A 23,037-nucleotide genomic window follows, 5' to 3' on the forward strand; every position below is an offset into this window, starting at 1 on the left:
CAACCAAATGGCGTTTTTTGTTATAAAAGTACGATTTATCGAACAAAAAGAACATTTGTGTGTAACTGGGAGTCTCGTGAGTGCAAACATCCGAAGATTATCGAGGTAAGCGATTAATTTTATTGCTTTTCTGACTTTCGTGACCATGATAATTTGGGGCTGGCTGTTCTAGCATTGATTGATACACTCACAAAAGCTTGGATTTCTTTCGCTGTTAACTTCTCTAGGATAGGGGGMAGAATTTTCACTTTTGGATAAATAGTGTGCCCAATTTCAACTTCCTTCTACTCATCCCCAGAATATAAGATATGCATATTATTAGTAGATTTGGATAGAAAACACTCTGAAGTTTCTAAAACTGCTTGAATCATGTCTGTAAGTATAACAGAACTTATGTAGCAGGCAAGACCCCGAGGACTAACCATAATTTCTTTTTTTTAAGTCACTGTCTGTTCAATGAGGTTTCATTGGAATACTGGATTTCTAATCACCCTGTTTTCAGTTCCTACCGCTTCCACTGGATGTCACCACTCTTTGGAAATAGGTTGAGGTTATTCCTTTGTGCAATGAAGAAGTAAGGCCACCTGGAAACAGTGTAACATCATGTGTACTGTTTGAGAGTTGCGCAAGACTAGAAAAGTAGCGTTAGTTTGTTGATCTCCTGTATTGAAAACAGATAGACCCGTCTTCAATTTGATTGATTATTAACRTTTAMAWATACMTTAAGTTGTATTACAAAAGTAGTTTGAAATGTTTTGGCAAAGTTTAGAGGTAATTTTTGAGATATTTTGTAGTGACTTTGCGCAAAYTGGAAGCTGTTTTTTTCTGGATCAACCGCGCCAAATAAATGGACAATTTGGATWTATATGGACGGAATTAATCGAACAAAAGGACCATTTGTGATGTTTATGGGACATATTGGAGTGCCAACAAAATAATCTCGTCAAAGGTAAGGCATGATTTATATTTTATTTCTGCGTTTTGGGTCGTGCCTGCAGTGTTGAAATATACTACACTCTCTTTGTTTACTGTTGTGCTATCATCAGATAATAGCATCTTATGCTTTCACCGAAAAGCCTTTTTGAAATTTGACATGGTGGCTGGATTCACAACAAGTGTAGCTTTAATTTGGTATCTTACATGTGTGATGTAATGAAAGTTTGATTTTATATCATTTTTTTTTAATTTGGCGCTCTACATTTTCCCTGGCTATTGGCCAAGTGGGACGGTAGCGTCCCACATATCCTAGAGAAGTTAAGCATATTTTCAAAATCTGACACGATAGGTGGACTAACAACAAGCTAAACTGTGTTTTGGTATATTTCACTTGTGATTGCATGATTATAAATATTTTTAGTAATATTTTGCGCCCTGCAATTCAGCGGTTGTTTAGGAAAATTATCCCGTAAAAGGGATCCGTAGAGAAGTTAACTGACTTGCCTAGTCAAATAAAGGTATTAAAATTAAAACAAAATATTGACAGGTTCCAATGACGAATTTGACGTAAGCCGCTGGTGACTTTCTTCAGCAAAGATGGCTGACAAAACATTACGGTGGAAGCAAATGTAAGTAATTACGAGTCAAGTTAAAAATGTACAATTGAGAGGAATATGTTAGTTATGTAGAGACAAACGATTGTGCATATTTTTTTGTCATGAAGTTAATTTACGAAAATCGCTACTTAGCAAGTTAGCTGACTAGCTAACATTAGCCAGCTAGCTAGCTAGTGTTATGACATGAGTATGACATTGTAATTCATGTTGTTTCATGTTTTAGGGACTCCTGAGAAAACCAGCAAACCAGGCTGTCGTCTTGTGAAACAGTAGATGTAAAGAATCTTGCTAGCTAAAGCATTTACTGCAAATTGAATGTACAATTGTGTAAGCTTGCCTCGCTTATACTTTAGTAGAAGTAACATAGCTAGCTGTAACGGCTGTCACCTGAGGAGGAGAAGTTTGAAGGATCGGACCAATGTGCAGCGTGGTATGTGTCCATAACGTTTATTTCAAAACATAAACTGAACACTATGAAATACGAAACAATAAATGTGAACATGAACGAAACCGAAAAGAGTACCGTGTGGCAACAAACACTCACACGGAAACAAACACCCACCCAACACAGGTGGAAAAAGGCTACCTAAATATGGTTCTCAATCAGGGACAACAATAAACAGCTGCCCCTGATTGAGAACCATATCAGGCCAAACACAGAAATAGAATATCATAGAAACACAAACATAGACTGCCCACCCCAACTCAYGCCCTGACCATACTAAATAAAGAGAAAACAAAGGAAATAAAGGTCAGAATGTGACACTAGCTAACTATTTACTTGCTTATTGTGTAGCGGAGGATAAAAATAACTGTATGCCTATGGATGTATAGCTAGCTACAGTATGTAGCCGATCTGTGTATGGACCCTAAAACGTTTGGTATGAATATTAGTTCAGAACCTATCTATGAACCTCAGCTATCATAGTTGTTGTATCGACTTCAAGTCTGAATGGCAATAATAAAGCCTATGGATTGAGTAGAATATAATAACTTTATTGTGCCAAGAATGCAAGTCCTATATACATGTAGTTATTACCATGCATGAGATCCCCACATTGTAGCCTGTACATTGAATATATTTACTGATCATGTACTCTTTCTTGGCAAATAAACGTGCGGTTCAGGTATGAATCTCTGTGAGACATTCTTTTTCAGTCATATCCAATACCAGCTGTATCAAACTCCATCCTTTGAATAATGCTGTGTCTGCATGTATGTATTACAATTATACACTTCAACAGTGTTTACCACTCCTGTTCCTGGGACATCAGTGATTACACATTGTAACTATACAATAAACTAGAAGCATGATTTAACTAAAGGCTGATTTGTAATTCATATATACAGAAAAGAAAACATTAAACCACACTTCCTATGCATATCTAACTCCCTTCATCTGCATTAATCTGAGGACACAAGATAGGTGTAGTATTTCAATGAGATACTTAATTCCAGCCAGTGGATAATGTAAAATGCTTTATTGGAATTTCATTATCCAGGTGTTATAAATACATAATACATGCATTATACATATTATAATTGTAATATTATATTATGAATACAAATTCAATCTGTACTTCAATGCACATACGGTGTGTATTATAAAAAAAGAGGAAGAAAGAAGAGGTGGAGAGAGAGGTGTAGAAGACAGAAAGGGAAAGAGGAAAGAGCAGAGAAGACAGCATTGTAACGTCTGCTTCCAACTCGTAGATTCCCTGAACGCAGCTCACTTTCCAGCCCATTTTCCAGCTCACACTATCAAACACCTACATCCCCTGAACGCAGCTCACTCTCCAGATCCCAATCACCTGAATTCTAATCACCTCTTCACACCTGTATGTCATTATCACACAGTATTTAGTTCAGTTCTTTGCATCCCATCATCTTTCCACCTCATAGTTTTTGCCTGCCTCACTAACGACGCCTTTTGCCTATTCCCTGCCTGTACTTTAGCCTATCGGATGTCCTGTTATCTACGTATTGCCTGATCTCCCGGACTACTTTACTAGCCTTTTCCCTGCCTGTACTGTTACCCTTTTGGACCCCTGTGTATGACCTTCTGCCTGCCCCTGGACCCAGATACCTGCCTCCTCCTGTGGGCCTTTGCAATAAACACCTGCTGCGTCCTGCGCTTGAAACCAGCTCTTTGTCTCCCCTCATATTCATTACAAGCATTTGATTAATGAATTACAGTGCTACCCTAATATTTTCTCAGTTCATCACAATTACATAGTGTCTCTAGCGGTGTCTCCTAACCAGCCTTGGGCCCCCAGTTGACCCAAAGGTTATCTTAAGAGCGGGTGAGGTGGCGATGACTGGACTGGCTTCCTCTCTCACATCATAACATACCCACAGACTAGAGACAGATGGATAGAGAGAGAGCATGATTAAGATCTGTTTTTTGTTATTCTAACACAGTCAGTCATCATCATCATCAGGAGTTGAAATTCTAAACTGACCTTGGATTATTAACTCTGGAACTACTACATCTTTATCTGTATTTCAACGTAAAGCATCTCTTTAATAATACTTCCTGTTGACCTGACCAAGTGACCTCTCATCTATGATCATGCTGTGCCCTCAATGTCAGACAGGTGAGATGCGGGAGGGGTTTACCAACACAGCTGATATAACCTAGAGGATTTAGGGAGAAGGGGGAGAGGGATGAAGTGAAGGAGAGAGACTGTTATTGAGAAAATAAGGTAGTTAAAGAGACTGTGTTCAACAGGAATCTGTGTGTGTGTAGTCTCACCAAATGTCCACACTAAATGGCTACAGAGTACTTTATGCTGAAAAACAAACACATGAGGACAAACAATAGAAGATAATGTCATTATTATACTTTTACATTACCAGATCATTGTGAATTACTAAAGTATAATATCCCTTATAACAAATCACAACAACATTGGATAGACAGATACATGTGTAGCATGTGACAATGGCAGGAGGATAGCGTCCCAAATTAATACATAAATACCACTTGAAGCTTGATGATGACTTGATAATTTTAATCTGTTGTGTAGTGCTAAGGCAAAAACCAAAATGTGCACCCCTTTTAGTCCCCAGGACCAGGACTGAGAACCGCTGCTCTTCATTGGGACCTCTTAATCTGCAGACAGGCTTTCACAGTTCTCTGTATCTGAGGACAGAAAACATCACAAGAAATAGACTTCATTATACTCAAATTAGACAGCACTGAATATGATGTTCTCTGTCCTCACTTCTAAGGACTGGAACTACACAAAAGTACCTGCTCTATCCAGAATAGCCTACTCTCTCATGTTGACAGCTGGGCCTGCTATCCTTTCACCCTCCTCCATGGCTGTTAGCTAGCTACCTACACATGTATTTTACAGTGTTAAATATTTCAAGATAGCTAGCTAATATGATGTTAGGTAACTGGTCAAATGTATTTAACTTAGCTAGCTATCTGTACTGTATGTAAACTAGCTAGCTACGTTAGCAGCTCATTTTAGTTAAAATGCTCTGTAGCTAGTTACTGTAGCTAATAATACATTGTTTAAAAAAAAAAAATCGAAATGTGTTTACTTACTTGAATAGGTTCTCCCAGCCATGTGGACAACTGGAAACAGGGCAGCAAAGTTTGTTTGTCACCAGAGCGGTTTAGAGCATATTACTATTTGCCTGTGAATAACCAGACCTTCATACAAACTTGCTATACCGAATTCTTGAAGCACAACCGAAGGTGCTGCCCTATCCTTCCAGCACGCCCACAAGCGAGCCGCTCAGGCGGAGAATGAAGCGTGGAAGAGGGCGAGGCACGAGATGGGAGTAACAATCTGTCACGACTTCCGCTGAAGTTGGTGCCTCTCCTTGTTCGGGCGGCGTTCGGCTTTCTAGCTGCTACCGATCTACGTTTTTTATTCCATTTGTTTTGTCTTGATTGTACACACCTGGTTCCCATTACGTTATAAATTATTCCCTATTTAACCATCTAGTTCCCACATGGTTTTGTGCGTGTTTGTTCTTTGTTTAGTGTTCTAAACTTCTGTCAGCTGGTGTGTTTTCCCTGCGTGGAAATKTTGTTGTTTCTTTTCGAGTAAAGTACGTATTTTACTCAGTTCTGTGTCCTGCGCCTAACTCCGTCCTAACTGCTGCACATTTGAACATGACACAATCCAGGCTATTTAACAAGTGGAAAGGGGAAATATTATTATTATTATTAACCCTGCATTATAATTATATAAAAGCCCCTTAGATATTCTGTGTTTCGACAGCTGGAGGCATTTTGTTTTTCACAAGTGGACTGTAACAGGCTGTGAATTCTGCAAACAACGTTTCTAGGGTGGGATATTAGCTGAACAATAGACTATTCAACCTTTACTAAAGAATTGTCTAATAGCCGAGCTAGGTGTGAAAAACCCCCCTCCCCAAMTTGCAACAAATCATTTGTTTAGACCTTTCTAAGGCATTGCATCTCAGTGCAAGAGGCATTACTACAGTCCTTGGTTCAAATACAGGCTGTCTCACATCCGACCATGATTGGGAGTGCCATAGGGCGGTGCACAATTGACCCGGCGTCATCCGGGTTTGGCCGGGGTAGGCCGTCAGTGTAAAAAAGAATTTGTTCTTACCTGACTTTCCTAGTTAAATAAAGGTTGAATGTAAAAAACAACTGTCGGCAAGCACAGTGCAATCAATAGGAGGTGAACAGTGGCTGGTGCTGAAAATATAGCTAACTTGTTATGCAGAGTTAAAGATAAAGTAGAAATTCTACACCAGTCGAGCATTTCATTTCAACAATAATCTTCATTTTATTTTGACTATACAAACAACAAGAGGGCTTAATTAGAGATTATTTATTTGGAGGCTAGACCTACATTGTTGCAGGTTCGATACCCGTGCCGGCCACCACCGGGAGACCCATGAGGTGGCTTTTGGTTTAAATTTAGAATCCTCCAATCCTCTACATGTAATTATTGGCGGAGAGTCACGTCATATTTTTTGATATACTGTAGGCCTACCGTAGGCGACATGAGTCTCACTGGTGTTGAGTAATGTGCTGTTAAAAGTGGTGTTGGTCTTATWTATTTAAAGAGCATATTGAAGTTAGAAGCAACAGGGTTTGAAGCAAAAGCCTACAACTATTTTAGCACAGTTTTGTGCTGCTCTGAGACAAGCATGGGGACTGGTCTTGATAAATCAATGAGATTTTTATTTTCACTATATCTCCGTTTGGTTATTTGTTAGACTAGAATAAAAAAATGAGGTTGCAGAAATGTTATGCTCTTAGTGTAACCTTTATTTAACTAGGCAAGTCAGTTAAGAACACAATCTTATTGACAAGGACAGCCTACTCCTTCCTCCCCGTTGGAGAATTGAACCCCGGTCTCCCACGTGCAATGCCTGAACAACATTGAGTACTGTACTGCCGGCCGTCACGTTGTACAGCGCCATATTTTMCGTTCCATCCTAACGGAAACCCTGAGGGTTTTCGTTTTTTCTTGGTAGAGAACACATTAATAATAATCAAATTAAATAAGCAAGTACCAGTCAAAAGTTTGGACACACCTACTCATTCCAGGATTTTTTAAAAACTATTTCCTACATTGTATAATAATAGTGAAGACATCACAACTATGAAATAACACATATGGAATCATTTAATAACGACTTCTTATTTACAAGGACAGCCTACTCCTTCCTCTCTGTCGGGGAATTGAACACCGGTCTCCCCTGTGCCGGCATTCTCTAGTACAGCCATTATTGAAGTTACTTGAGGTCACCGAGAAAGTCTGGACATGGCCTACTCTCCCTTATCTTCTTATGGCTGCAGTCCCGTTAACGGGATCGATATGACAACAGCCAGTCAAAGTGCAGGGCGCCAAATTCAAAAAACAGAAATCTCATAATTAAAATTCCTCAGACATTCAKGTGTYTTATATCATWTTAAAGGTAATCTTGTTGTTAATCCCACCAAAGTGTCCGATTTCAAATAGGCTTTTCAGCGAAAGCACTACAAACGATTATGTTAGGTCACCACAAAACCACAATAACCACAGCCATTTTTCCAGCTAAAGATAGCTTTCACAAAAACCAGAATAGAGATAAAATGAATCACTAAACTTCGATTATTTTCATCAGATGACACTCATAGGACTTCATGTTACACAATACATGCATGTTTTGTTTGATTGTTTGATCTGAGTTTACATTGAGGCTAGTTGCAAAAACATCAAGTGACTTTGCATAGCCACATCGTTTCAACAGAAATACTCAACATAAATATAAATGATAATACAAGTAATACACATAGAATTATAGATATACCTCTCCTTAATGCAACCGCTGTGTCAGATTTAAAAAAAACTTTACGGAAATATAAACCATACAATAATCTGAGACGGAGCTCAGATGATTAGCCAAATTAGCCACCATGTTGGACTCAACAGAAACCAGAAAATACATGATAAATGTTTCCTTACCTTTGATGAATTCATCAGAATGCAGTCCTAGGAATCCCAGGTCCACAATAAATGCTTGATTTGTTCATTCATGGCCGTTATTTATGGTCAAATTAGCTACTTTCGAATTGTTTACAAATTACCCTAACCAAAGTCTCAAAGCGCGACCACTATAACGTGACGAAATGTCCAAACGTTCCGTTACAGTCAGTAGAAACATGGCAAACGATGTACTGAATCAATCTTTAGAATGTTGTTAACATACATCTTGAATAACGTTCCAACCGGAGAATTAAATCGACTTCAATTGAGAGATGGAACGGAGCTGCCTCTCACGTGAACACGCGTGTTGAATGCATGGTCACCTCATGGCACCTCATACTAAATTCTGTCTCCTTCGACCCCCCTTCACATTATAGTCATCAGACTTAGTTCTATTGACTGTTGACATCTAGTGGAAGCCGTAGGAAGTGAAAACCCATCCATATCTCTCTGTATTTTGAATAAGAGCTTGGTTGAAAATATGGCACCCCCAGAAAAAATCCAAACAGGAAGTGGAACTTCTCAGGTTTTTGCCTGCCATATGAGTTCTGTTAATCTCACAGATGTAATTCAAACAGTTTTAGAAACGTTAGAGTGTTTTCTATCCAATACTAATAATAATATGCATATATTAGCAACTGAGACTGAGGAGCTGGCCGTTTACAATGGGCACCTTTCATACAAGCTACTCAATACTGCCCCTTCAGCCATAAGAAGTTATGTAAGGAATTAGGCACTTTCCCATGTTTACTACAGTATGTATTTTAGGCTATGTTTTCTTGTCAGACTACAGATTAGCCTAATAAACAAATGCAGGTGGCTTATATCGTCAAAATGCTTTAAATGTTTTGTTATCCAAATGTAAAAGTATAWACTGTACWCTACTGTATTTCTTCATCAACATCTTTATGCTTTTGTAAATAAATACAGATGTGGATTTGGTTATGGATCCATAGCAAATTACTAGGGGAATAAATATCACTGAATTACAGAAATATTGGAACAAAGTTTGCTCATGAATGCAAACAAATGGTTGCTTACTGGAAAATACTCTATCAAACACACATGGTCACGTTGTATAGCGTCATTATGGCTATTAGCAGGGCTATATGTTGGCCTTTATAAATAGTATTTTGGCCTTTATTCAGATTACAATCGCTCACTTTCTTTTTTTTTTTWAACAAAATAATTTCCAAAATATCGTTAGATATAGCCTTCCCGTCTATTTCAGCACTGTTTCGCGCTGCTCTGAGACAAGCATGGAGAAACAAACATTTTCAACTATATTCCATGATATTCTTAAAATACACAGTTGGAGTCGGATATTTACATACACCTTAGCCAAATACATTTACAGTCAGTTTTTCACAATTCCTGACATGAAATCCTAGTAAAAATTCCCTGTCTTAGGTCAGTTAGGATCACCACTTCATTTTAAGAACGTGAAATGTCAGAATAGTAGAGAGAATGATTTATTTCAGTGTTTATTTATTTCATCACATCAGAAGTTTACATACACTGAATTAGTATTTGGTAGCATTGCCTTTAAATTGTTGAACTTGGGTCAAACGGTTCGGGTAGCCTTCCACAAGCTTCCCACAATATGTTGGGTGAATTTCGGCCCATTCCTCCTGACAGAGCTGGTGTAACTGAGTCAGGTTTGTTGGCCTCCTTGCTCGCACACGCTTTTTCAGTTCTCCCACACATTTTCTATAGGATTGAGGTCAGGGCTTTGTGATGGCCACTCCAATATCTTGACTTTGTTGTCCTTAACTTCTTGAGAATACAGGGGGTGCTATTTTTCCATTAGCATAATTTGCTCTACAGATTAAACTGCCTCTTATTCAATTATTGCTCTTACTATATGCATATAAATAATACCATTGGAAAGAAAACAATCTCTAGTTTCTAAAACCGTTTCAATTTTGTCTCTGAGTGATACAGAAGTCATTTGACAGCACTTTCCATGACCAAGAAGAAAAAAGCAAGATGTGTATGCCAGCTTCAACGCTCTGCCTATATATGGTCGTGCCCCCTATGACCCGAAACACACCTCATTGGCCTTCCTCTGGGTGTCAAGAGGACGTCNTAGCTATGCTATTCAGCTTTTTTACTGGTGGGGGGTGGGGGGTGCTCCCGGATCCGGGTTTCTGACTCGGTAGAAGTTAACGATTACAAGCATACCCATAACATGATTGTCATGTATACTCCCTCTCCGGCCTCTAGGTCATCAGGCTCCTGGACTCCATCACGTCCTAGATTACCTTCCCTATATCTGTCACTCCCCTTGGTTCTTTCCTCAGGTGTTATTGACTCAGTTTCATGTTGGTGTGTTGTTTATGTTTCGTGTTTATTGTTTTGTTTATTTATTAAAACATTCACTCCCTGTACTTGCTTCCCGACCTTCAGCGCACTCGTTACAGAATAACACCTCACCTAAGGGAAGCATCAGGGAGTGTTTTTTGTTTCTGTGTCAGTGTAAATGACCTCGGGCTCGGGAGCCGCTACAGGCTCTCATGCCTCAGCCGGATCGCCAAGCCTCCCATCCTTCATTACATTTACATTTAAGTCATTTAGCAGACGCTCTTATCCAGAGCGACTTACAAATTGGCTCGTTGGGCTTTCATGCCCCCAGTCGGCTCGTCGGACTTTCATGCCTCAGCCTGATCGCCACGCTCCCCTGCCATAGCCGGCTCGTCAGGCTTTCATGCCTCTGTCGGATCGCCAGGCTCCCCTGCTTCCACCGGCTCGTCAGGCTCTCATTCCTCAGCCGGATTGCCAGGCTCCCCTGCCTAAACCGATCTGTCAGGTTCCCGCACTCCAGCCGGCTCGATAGGTTCCCGCGCCTCATCCGGCATGACATGTTCCTGCGCTTCAGCAGGAGTGACTGGTCCGCTCCTGATCCCCGGGTTCGTCCCCTTTGTCGGCATCGTGCGGCTGGAGCTGCACGTCGGGGAGGGCGTACTGTCACGTATACTCTCTCTCCGGCCTCTAGGTCATCAGGCTGCTGATTATCACTCCCTGTACTTGCTTCCTGACTCTCATCGCACTCGTTACAATGATGCAGCCACCACTATGTTTGAAAATATGGAATGGTACTCAGTAAGGTGTTGTATTGGATTTGCCCCAAACATAACACTTTCTATTCAGTACAAAAACGTAATTGCTTTGACTTTTTATTTCTCAGTATTACTTGTGTGTCTTGTCGCAAAGAGGATGCATGTTTTGGAATTTGTATTTTGTTACAGGCTTCCATCTTTTCACTCTGCCAATTAGGTTAGTAACTACAGTGTTGTTGAGCCATCCTCAGTTTACTCCTATCACAGCCATTAAACCCTGTAACAGTTTTAAAGTCACCATTGGCCTTATTGTGAAATCGGTTTCCTTCCTCTCCGGCAACTGAGTTAGGATGGACGCCTGAATCTTTGTAGTGACTAGGTGTATTGATACAAGATCCAAAGTGTAATTAATAACTTCACCATGTTCAAAGGGATATTCAATGTCTTCGTTTTTACCCATCTACCAATAGGTGCCCTACTTTGTGAGGCATTGGAGATCCTCCCTGGTCTTTGTGTCTGAATCTGTGTTTGAAATTCACTGCTCGACTGAGTAACCTTACAGATAATTGTATGTGTGGGGTACAGAGATTAGGTAGTCATTAAACATGTTAAACACTATTATTGCACACAGTGAATCCATGCAACTTATGTGACTTGCTAAGCACATTTTTACTCCTGAACTTACAGTTGAAGTCGGAAGTTTACATACACCTTAGCCAAATACATTTAAACTAAATTTTTCACTATTCCTGACATTTAATCCTAGTAAAAATACCCTGTCTTGGGTCAGTTAGGATCACCACTTTATTTTAATAATGTGAAATGTCAGAATAATAGTAGAGAGAATGATGGGTGGGTCAGAAGTTTACATACACTCAATTAGTATTTGGTAACATTACCTTTAAATTGTTTAACTGGGTCAAACTTTTTGGGTAGCCTTACACAAGCTTCCCACAGTAACTGAGTCAGGTGTGTAGGCCTCCTTGCTCGCACACGCTTTTTCAGTTCTGCCACAAATTTTCCTTAAGCCATTTTGACACAACTTTGGAAGTATGCTTGGGGTCATTGTCCATTTGGAAGACCCATTTGCGACCAAGCTTGAACTTCCTGACTGATGTCTTGAGATGTTGCTTCAATATATACACATCATTTTCCAGCCTCATGATGCTATCTATTTTGTGAAGTGCAGCAGTCCCTCCTGCAGCAAAGAAACCCCACAGCATGATGCTGCCACCCCCGTGCTTCACGGTTGGGATGGTGTTCTTCGGCTTGCAAGCTTTCCCCTTTTTCCTCCAAACATAACGACGGTCATTATGGCCAAACAGTTCTATTTTTGTTTCATCAGATCAGATGACATTTCTACAAAAAGTACGATCTTTGTCCCCATGTGCAGTTGCAAACCGTAGTCTGGCTTTTTTATGGCGGTTTTGGAGCAGTGGCTTCTTCCTTGCAGAGCAGCCTTTCAGGTTATGTCGATATAGGACTTGTTTTACTGTGGTTATAGATACTTTTGTACGTGTACCTCCCACATCTTCACTAGATCCTTTGCTGTTGTTCTGGGATTGATTTGCATTTTTCGCACCAAAGTACGTTTATCTCCAGGAGACAGAATGCGTCTCCTTCCTGASCGGTATGAACTCCCGTGGTGTTTATAGTTGCGTACTATTGTTTTTACAGATGAACGTGGTACCTTCAGGTGTTTAGAAATTGCTCCCAAGGTAGAACCAGACTTTTGGAGGTCTACATTTTTTGTCTGAGGTCTTGGCTGATTTCTTTTGATTTTCCCATGATGTCAAGGAAAGAGGCACCGAGTTTGAAGGTAGGCCTTGAAATACATCCACAGGTACACCTCCAATTGACTCAAATGATGTCAATTAGCCTATCAGAAGCTTCTAAAGCCATGACATAATTTTCTGGAATTTTCCAAGCTTTTGAAAGGCACAGTCAACTTAGAGTATGTAATCTTCTCACCCACTGAAATTGTCTGTCTGTAAACAATTGTTGGAAAAATTACTTGTGTCATGCACAAATTAGATGTCCTAACCGACTTGCCAAAACTATAGTTTGTTAACTTCTTGCCGCACGGATCCCTTTTACGGGATCATTTTCGTAAACAACCGCTGAATTGCAGCGCGCCAAATTMAAAAATAATACAAAAAATATTTATAATCATGGAATCACAAGTGAAATATACCAAAACACAGCTTAGCTTGTTGTTAATCCACCTATCATGTCAGATTTGCTTTACAGCGAAAGCAATCCAAGCATTTGTGAGTGTATCAATCACTGCTAGAATAGCTAGCCTTAAATTAGCATGGTCACGAAAGTCAGAAAAGCAATACAATTAATTGCTTACCTTTGATAATCTTCGGATGTTTGCACTCACGAGACTCCCAGTTACACAATAAATGTTATTTTTGTTCGATAAAGATTAGTTTTATAACCAAAAACCGCCATTTGGTTTGTGCGTTATGTTCAGAAAACCACAAGCTCGTTCCGGTCCACTGCTTTTAACCAGGGCAAGGTGACCGGAAACATGACCGAATACAAACAGTGTAGCTATTCCCTCCGCAAGGCAATCAAACAAGCTAAGCGTCAGTATAGAGACAAAGTAGAGTTGCAATTCAACGGCTCAGACACAAGAGGTATGTGGCAGGGTCTACAGTCAATCACGGATTACAAAAAGAAAACCAGCCCCGTCGCGGACCAGGATGTCTCGCTCCCAGACAGACTAAATAACTTCTTTGCTCGCTTTGAGGACAATACAGTGCCACTGACACGGCCCGCTACCAAAACCTGCGGACTCTCCTTCATTGCAACCGACATGAGTAAAACACTTAAACGTGTTAACCCTCGCAATGCTGCAGGCCCAGACGGCATCCCCAGCCGCATCCTCAGAGCATGCGCAGACCAGCTGGTTGGTGTGTTTACGGACATATTCAATCAATCCTTATCCCAGTCTGCTATTCCCACATGCTTCAAGAGGGCCACCATTGTTCCTGTTCCCAAGACGGCTAAGGTAACTGAGCTAAATGACTACCGCCCCGTAGCACTCACTTCCGTCATCATGAAGTGCTTTGAGAGACTAGTCATTGACCATATCACCTCCACCCTACCTGACACCCTAGACCCACTCCAATTTGCTTACCGCCCCAATAGGTCCACAGACGACGCAATCGCAACCACACTGCACACTGCCCTAACCCATCTGGACAAGAGGAATACCTATGTGAGAATGCTGTTCATCGACTACAGCTCAGCATTGAACACCATAGTACCCTCCAAACTCGTCATCAAGCTCGAGACCCTGGGTCTCGACCCCGCATTGTGCAACTGGGTACTGGACTTCCTGACGGGCCGCTCCCAGGTGGTGAGGGTAGGTAACAACATCTCCACCCTGCTGATCCTCAACACTGGGGCCCCACAAGGGTGCTTTCTGAGCCCTCTCCTGTACTCCCTGTTCACCCACGACTGCATGGTCATGCACGCCTCCAACTCAATCATCAAGTTTGCGGACGACACTACGACACTAATTTGACTGCTTGATTACCAACAGCGACGAGACGGCCTACAGGGAGGAGGTGAGGGCCCTCGGAGTGTGGTGTCAGGAAAATAACCCCACACTCAACGTCAACAAAACAAAGGAGATGATTGTGGACTTCAGGAAAGAGCAGAGGGAGCACCCCCCTATCCACATCGACGGGACAGTAGTGGAGAGGGTAGTAAGTTTTAAGTTCCTCGGCGTACACATCACGGACAAACTGAATTGGTCCACCCACACAGACAGCGTTGTGAAGAAGGCGCAGAAGCCTCAGGAGGATGAAAAAATTTGGCTTGTCACCAAAAGCACTCACAAACTTCTACTGATGCACAATCGAGAGCATCCTGTCGGGCTGTATCACCGCCTGGTACGGCAACTGCTCCGCCCACAACCGTAAGGCTCTCCAGAGGGTAGTGAGGTCTGCACAACGCATCACTGGGGGCAAACTACCTGCCCTCCAGGACAACTACACCACCCGATGTCACAGGAAGGTCATAAAGATCATCAAGGACAACAACCACCTGAGCCACTGCCTGTTCACCCCGCTATCATCCAGAAGGCGAGTACCTGTCAGTACAGGTGCATCAAAGCAGGGACCGAGAGACTGAAAAACAGCTTCTATCTCAAGGCCATCAGACTGTTAAACAGCCACCACTAACATCGAGTGGCTGCTGCCAACATACTGACTCAACTCCAGCTCACTTTAATAATGGAAATTTATGGAAATKTATCAAAAATGTATCACTAGCCACTTTAAACAATGCCACTTAATATAATGTATATGTATATACTGTACTCTATATCATCTACTGCATCTTGCCATCTTTATGTAATACATGTATCACTAGCCACTTTAAACTATGCACTTTTATGTTTACATACTGTACCATGTGATGTGCCATCACTCATTCATATATCTTTATGTACATATTCTTTATCCCTTTACACTTGTGTGTATAAGGTAGTAGTTGTGGAATTGTTAGGTTAGATTACTCGTTGGTTATTACTGCATTGTCGGAACTAGAAGCACAAGCATTTCGCTACACTCGCATTAACATCTGCTAACCATGTGTATGTGACAAATAATATTTGCTTTGATTTGATTTGGTGGTCAAACTAGCACTAACTTGCATTAATGTAATAAATGGCTGACAATTAAATAATGTGCCATAGAATGCTGCAACAGCCCGCAAGGTGTGCTGCAGTATGCATCAACTTTTAATGGAGGAACCACTGTAGAACCTAAAAGGGTTATTTGGCTGTCCTTGTAGGAGAACCATTTGAAGAACCATTTTGGATTCCATGTAAAACCCTTTCCACAGAGGGCCTGATATCTATGGCCTGATATATTTACATTCAAATCTTTAAAATTTGATGTAACACCAACAATTCACGAGCTGTAGCATCACACATTTAGCATACATCTCTGCTTAAAGCCAATAAAGCAATCACAAATTTCCCCTTTTGTAAAGCAAGATAAATTCACCTACACGTAATGGCTCCCCAAGGCTGCCAGGGAACAATTTGACTGTTACACACAGCAAAAAGTAATAGACCTCCTAGACACAGAGAATAGAGTTGACCTGAACACGCCTCTCTAGTAATAGGCCACCCTGGTGACAGAGGAATAATTGGACTGTTTACAGAAAGTTGACAGCCAGACAGGCAGTTTTATAAGAGGCGGTTGGCTGACATGCATAAGATGATAAATAGGGTGTCTGGTGATAGACAGGGCGGGACAGTTAAGGGATGGAGGGATGGAGAGAGAGGTGAGAGCTGAAACAGATGGAGAGATGTCTGGAAACCATGAGCCGTGCTGTCATGCCAGGCTACACTTCTGATGACCTATACTTCTGATAGGTCATCTTTGTTAAATCACCTTGTCACACTTACAGTACATGGAGAAGCTCACTGAGAAGAATCTCTCTCTTTCAATACCATAGACAAACTCTGAAGTTGAGAGATGGTAAAGAGGTGAAAAGAGAGAGAACAAACTTCCTTGTACATGATCGTTTTTGAATCCTGACTGCCCGCCTTGACCAGTTTCAATCAATAACAAAGGGGAGCATCTGTGGAATCAACACCTGATGAGATTTACTGCACATTAACATACCTGCACACATTGTTGTCAAGCTGGCAGTCAGTGTGGACCTAATGTCCACGCTGAATGTGTGGAACTCCGAATGCTGCAGAATGTTCTACCTGGTGCAGCTTGATGACCTCATCACTCACCTGATGCTCTGTGATTGGAGGACGTCTGGGTCGGTGGCATTGAGTAAGGCCACGAAGCTTCCCAGGGGTACGTTCTCCATCTTGGTGACCTGGAGGGGGTCGGGGAAGAAGACGGGTCCTTCGTTCACATCCAGGATGGTGATGTGTACGGTGGCTGTAGAACTGGAGCCGTAGCCCACATCTGGCACCAGGGGGTCCTCGTTCTCCACCTTGATCAGCAGCGTGTGGAACACTAAGCTCTCATAGTCTAGAGGCTGGAGGAGGAGAGGAGAGGAAAGGGGAGGAGATGAGACGAGAGTGTTTATCATGTAGTTAACATGTCACTTCCACACTGAGTGGACAAAACATTAGGAAAACTTTCCTAATATTGAGTTGCACGCCCTTTTGCCCTTAGAACAGCCTCATGGACTCTGCAAGGTGTCAAATTGTTCCACAGAGATGCTGGCCCATGTTGACGCCAATGCTTCCCACAGTTGTGTGAAGTTGCCTGGATGTCCATGATACACATAGGAAACTGTTGAGCGTGAAAACCCCAGCAGCGTTGCAGTTCTTGCCCCACTCAAACTGGTGAGCCTGTCACCTACTACCATACCCCGTTCAAATGCACTTAAATATTTGATCTTGCCCATTCACCCTCTGAATGGCACACATACACAATCCATGTCTCAATTGTCTCAAGGCTTAAAAATCCTAATTTAACCTGTTTCTTCATCATTGATTGAAGTGGATTTAACAAGTGACATCAGTAAGGGATCATAGCTGGTCAGTCTATGCTATGGAAAGAGCAAGTGTTCCTAACGTTTTGGACTCTCAGTGTGTAACAGGTTGCTCTTATAGTATGTCAATAGTGTAGGAGAAAATTACACATGAGAGTAAAGTGGCAAACTGCAGTGTACTAGAGTGAAACATACAATGTTACCAAGGTTAAAAATATCCTGTATTCCTGTATCCTGTATTGCTATAATGCAGGAGAACACACATTTATTGGAATAATGAGAGCAATAAAAACTGTGAGTGCTACAGGGTCTTAACTGTGCAAGCTGTATGTTCATATCTCCAGTGAATTGGCCAAATCGGGCCGTATATCACCATCCAACCTGCCTGTTATAGTGACACCACAAACACACCTTTATTAGCTATTCCATCAATAAGAGAGATGAGAGATATTTGAGAAAGATAATTAAGAGAGACATTTGAGAGATAATTGAGAGAGATATTTGAGAGAGATAATTGAGATAACTTTTGGGCCCTGTGGTTACCTTGATGAGGGAAAGCATGCCCTCATTGTTGTCAGGGTTGGTTTGGATCTCAAAGCTCTGGGTGGGGTCACCGTTGATGATGGAGTAGACGGCTCGCCACGCCCCCGTCGCAGGGTCATCTCTGTCGTCCACAGTCAGGTTGACCACGACCCCTGTGGAGCCCTCATCCACATTGGCCTGGAACTGGAGGAACAGACAGAGAAAGAGGGACAAGACTGGTCAACTGACATATAGACAGCTGGTTTCTATTCAGTGGTCTGAAACTGGAGGGACACTATTGGTCACCACATACAAGGGCATCTGGCTATGTGTCAGTTGACATATACTGTAGCTATGCAATTTTAGGTTTAAAATAAGGTTTTTGCATTCATCATCACGTCAGTGGACTTGGCGCTGACAAGTGAGGGATAGWGTATGTTGTTTTGTTCAAGGTAGGTTACCCAGTGTGAATCACGCTCCACTTGAAGTGACTTACATTTAGAGGCTATTAAAAGCACCATGTTCTCTCCCTCGCATCATTCACATTTCTTGAAAGCTATTCAGTTGAACATGAACCCAGTGTCAAACTCGTCTCTCTGTCCTTCATTCCCAACACTCTCCATCCCATCCCTTCGCTCACACACACACACACACACACACACACTTACTCACGCCCAAACATATGCACGCAAGTACGCGCACGGCGGCTGCAAGATAATGTCTGTTTTGACAGTATTACTCAATAATTGTGCTTCTCATGTGGGTTGTCCAGGATTAGGGTTAGAGAAGATCCTTTTTTTTGGCTTAATCTACACCATCCTCAAATTAAAGAATGCTGGAACAATTTAACTCAGGCTTTGAATAGAAGAACAACCCAAACTGCTCTCTCTAACACCTCCCCCTCTTTACTTGAGAGATTGCTTTTCATACCCTCCCTGCTCTCTGTCCCATCACTCACTCTTCACTCTCTCTCTGACTTTCTCTCTCGCACTCGCTTCAATTCAATTCAATTCAATTCAATTCAATTCAAGGGGCTTTATTGGCATGGGAAACATATGTTAACATTGTCAAAGCAAGTGAAGTAGATAATATACAAAAGTGAATTAAACAATAAAAATTAACAGTAAACATTACACCCAGAGAAGATTCAAAAGAATAAAGACATTACAAATGTTGTATTATGTATATATACAGTGTTGTATCGACGTGCAAATGGTTAAAGTACAAAAGGGAAAATAAATAAACATATATATGGGTTGTATTTACAATAGTGTTTGTGCTTCACTAGTTGCCCTTTTCTTGTGGCAACAGGTCACAAATCTTGCTGCTGTGATTGCACACTGTGGTATTTCACCCAGTAGATATGGGAGTTTATCAAAATCGGGTTTGTTTTCAGATTCTTTGTGGATCTGTGTAATTAGAGGGAAATATGTCTCTCTAATATGGTCATACATTTGGCAGGAGGTTTGGAAGTGCAGCACAGTTTCCACCTCATTTTGTGGGCAGTGTGCACATAGCCTGTCTTCTCTTGAGAGCCAGGTCTGCCTACGGCGGCCTTGCTCAATAGCAAGGCTATGCTCACTGAGTCTGTACATAGTCAAAGCTTTCCATAAGTTTGGGTCAGTCACAGTGGTCAGGTATTCTGCCACTGCGTACTCTCTGTTTAGGGCCAAATAGCATTCTAGTGTGCTCTGTTTTTTTGTTAATTCTTTCCAATGTGTCAAGTAATTATCTTTTTGTTTTCTCATGATTTGGTTGAGTCTAATTCTGTTGCTGTCCTTGGGCTCTGTGGAGTCTGTTTGTGTTTGTGAACAGAGCCCCAGGACCAGCTTGCTTAGGGGACTCTTCTCCAGGTTCATCTCTCTGTAGGTGATGGCTTTGTAAAGGTTTGGGAATCACTTCCTTTTAGGTGGTTGTATAATTTAACCTCTCTTTTCTGGATTTTGATAATTAGCAGGTGTCGGCCTAATTCTGTTCTGCATGCCCTTATTTGGTGTTTTACGTTGTACACTGAGGATATTTTTTCAGAATTCTGCATGCAGAGTCTCAATGTGGTGCTTGTCCCATTTTGTGAATTATTGGTTGGTGAGTGGACCACAGACCTCACAACCATAAAGGGCAATGGGTTCTATAACTGATTCAAGTCTTTTTAGCCAGATCCTAATTGGTATGTTGAAATTTTATGTTCCTTTTGATTGCATAGAATGCCCTTCTTGCCTTGTCTCTCAGATCGTTCACAGCTTTGTGGAAGTTACCTGTGGCGCTGATGTTTAGGCCAAGGTACGTATAGTTTTTTGAGGGCTCTAGGGCAACAGTGTCTAGATGGAATTTGTGTTTGTGGTCCTGGCGACAGGACCTTTTTTGAAACACCATTATTTTGGTCTTACTGAGATGTACTGTCAGGGCCCAGATCTGGCAGAATATGTGCAGAATATCTAGGTGCTGCTGTAGGCCCTCCTTGGTTGGTGTCAAAAGCACCAGATCATCAGCAAACAGTAGACATTTGACTTCAGATTCTAGTAGGGTGAAGCCGGGTGCTGCAGCTGTTCTAGTGCCCTCGCCAATTTGTTGATACATATGATGAAGAGGGTGGGGCTTAAGCRGTATCCCTGTCTCACCCCACAGCCCTGTGGGAAGAAATGTGTGTTTTTTGCCTATTTTAACCACACACTTGTTGTTTGTGTACATGGATTTTATAATGTCATATGTTTTTACCCCAACACCACTTTCCATCAATTTGTATAGCAGACCCTCATGCCAAATTGAGTCAAAGGCTTTTTTTTTTTAAATCAACAAATCATTAGAAGATTTTGCCTTTGTTTCAGTTTGTTTGTTTGTCAATTAGGGTGTGCAGTGTGAATATGTGGTCTGTCGTAAAATAAGTTGGTAAAAAGCCAATTTGACATTTGCTCAGTACATTGTTTTCACTGAGGAAATTTACGAGTCTGCTGTTAATGATAATGCAGAGGATTTTCCCAAGGTTGCTGTTGAAGCATATCCCACGGTAGTTATTGGGGTCAAATTTGTCTCCACTTTTGTGGATTGGGGTGATCAGTCCTTGGTTCCAAATATTGGGGATGATGCCAGAGCTGAGGATGATGTTAAAGAGCTTAAGTATAACCAATTGGAATTTGTTGTCTGTATATTTGATCATTTCATTGAGGATACCATCAACACCACAGGCCTTTTTTGGTTGGAGGGTATTTATTTTATCCTGTAATTCATTCAAGGTAATTGGAGAATCCAATGGGTTCTAGTCTTTAATAGTTGATTCTAAGATTTGTATTTGATCATGTATATGTTTTTGCTGTTTGTTCTTTGTTATAGAGCTAAAAAGATTGGAGAAGTGGTTTATCCATACATCTCCATTTTGGAGAGATAACTCTTCGTGTTGTTGTTTGTTTAGAGTTCTCCAATTTTCCCAGAAGTGTTAGATTCTATAAATTCTTCAATTACATTGAGCTGAATTCTGACGTGCTGTTGCTTGTTTTCTGGGTCTCTATGTTTATGGTTGGACAGGCTTCTCAATTTCTTTCTTAGGTTTTTGAATTCTTCATCAAACCATGTGTCATTGTTGTTAATTTTCTTCAGTTTTCTGCTTGATTTTTTTTGATTTGATAGGGATGCTGAGAGGTCAAATATACTTCTAATATTTCTACTATATTGCCAGGTTTATACCTTCACTATTACAGTGGAATGTTTTGTCCAGGAAGTAGTCTAAAAGGGATTGAATTTGTTGTTGCCTTATTGTTTTGTGGTAGGTTTCCACGCTACATTCCTTCCATCTATAGCATTTCTTAATATTACTCAGTTCCTTTGGCTTTGATGCCTCATGATTGACTATTGCTCTGTTCAAGTAGACTGTGATTTTGCTGTGGTCTGATAGGGGTGTCAGTGGACTGACTGTGAACACTCTGAGAGACTCTGGGTTGAGGTCAGTGATCAAGTAGTCCACAGTACTACTGCCAAAAGATGAGCTATAGGTGTACTTACCATAGGAGTCCCCTCGAAGCCTTCCATTGACTATGTACATACACAGAGCTGCTGGAGTTGAGACCCATTTTTGTTGGTTGTGTTGTCACAGTTGTGCCTAGGGTGGCATATGGGGGAGGGAATGCTGTCACCTCCAGGCAGGTGTTTGTCCCCCTGTGTGCTGAGGGTGTCAGGTTTATGTCCGGTTCTGGCATTTAGGTCGCCACAGACTAGTACATGTCACTGGGCCTGGAAATGATTGATTTCCCCCTCCAGGATGGAGAAGCTGTCTTCATTAAAGTATGGGGTTTCTTCTCGGGGGGACATAGGTAGCACACAGGAGGACATTTTTCTCTGTTAAGAACTTTTCCTTTTGAAATGTTCCTGTTTTGACTAATTTAATGGAGTGAGTTAGGTCTGCTCTATATCAAATTAGCATACCTCTTTAGTCCCTTCCCTGTTTCACACCCAGTAGTTTGGTGGATGGGACTACCAGCTCTCTGTAACCTAGAGGGCAACCAGTGGGTCCGTCTCCTCTATACCATGTTTCTTGTAGGATGACAATGTCTATATTTATGATTTTACGATCCCGCAGGTCTGGGAGAGTGTCTCGCTGGTCTGGGCGGGGCGTCTATTGATCTATTGCTCCTGTGTGAAGTGTTGGGGCTGCGTTAAAGAACGATGTCCTTTAGGGTCCAGGCGAAGGTGGGCACTGCTGCCTTGTATAGGTGGACCTGGTCATAAAGGCTGTTCAAGTCCAGGGTGGAGTGGTGGGCCAGGTAAACATTTAGTTTTGAGGCACATTCACAGGAAATACTTGCGTTTACCCGCTGTATGGTAGTAGGGTGGATATAACCACTTGTGCATTGGGGAAAGTAGAATAAGCTTTTTCTATCACTCCCTTGATTGCTGTGGCCACCCTTTTCTGCTGGGCTCTCAGGTCGTTTGTGCCTGTGTGTATTATTATGT

The 23,037-nt window shown here is 41.5% G+C and overlaps 1 protein-coding gene across 2 annotated transcripts in view; it reads right to left on the bottom strand.

The window, feature by feature from the left end:
* The window catches only part of LOC111953069 (cadherin-13-like), a 692,508-nt gene that overhangs the window by 104,293 nt on the left and 565,178 nt on the right, over positions 1–23,037 (bottom strand). For both annotated transcript variants that reach the window (XM_070435180.1, XM_023972160.2), the window contains 2 exons: positions 18,118–18,300; positions 16,859–17,112 (listed from right to left, as the gene is read on the bottom strand). In XM_070435180.1, coding sequence (XP_070291281.1) covers positions 16,859–17,112; positions 18,118–18,300 — 437 coding nt within the window. The remainder of the gene's footprint in view (positions 1–16,858; positions 17,113–18,117; positions 18,301–23,037) is intronic.

Source organism: Salvelinus sp. IW2-2015, linkage group LG26 (assembly GCF_002910315.2).
Source record: "Salvelinus sp. IW2-2015 linkage group LG26, ASM291031v2, whole genome shotgun sequence".
Lineage (NCBI taxonomy): Eukaryota > Metazoa > Chordata > Actinopteri > Salmoniformes > Salmonidae > Salvelinus > Salvelinus sp. IW2-2015.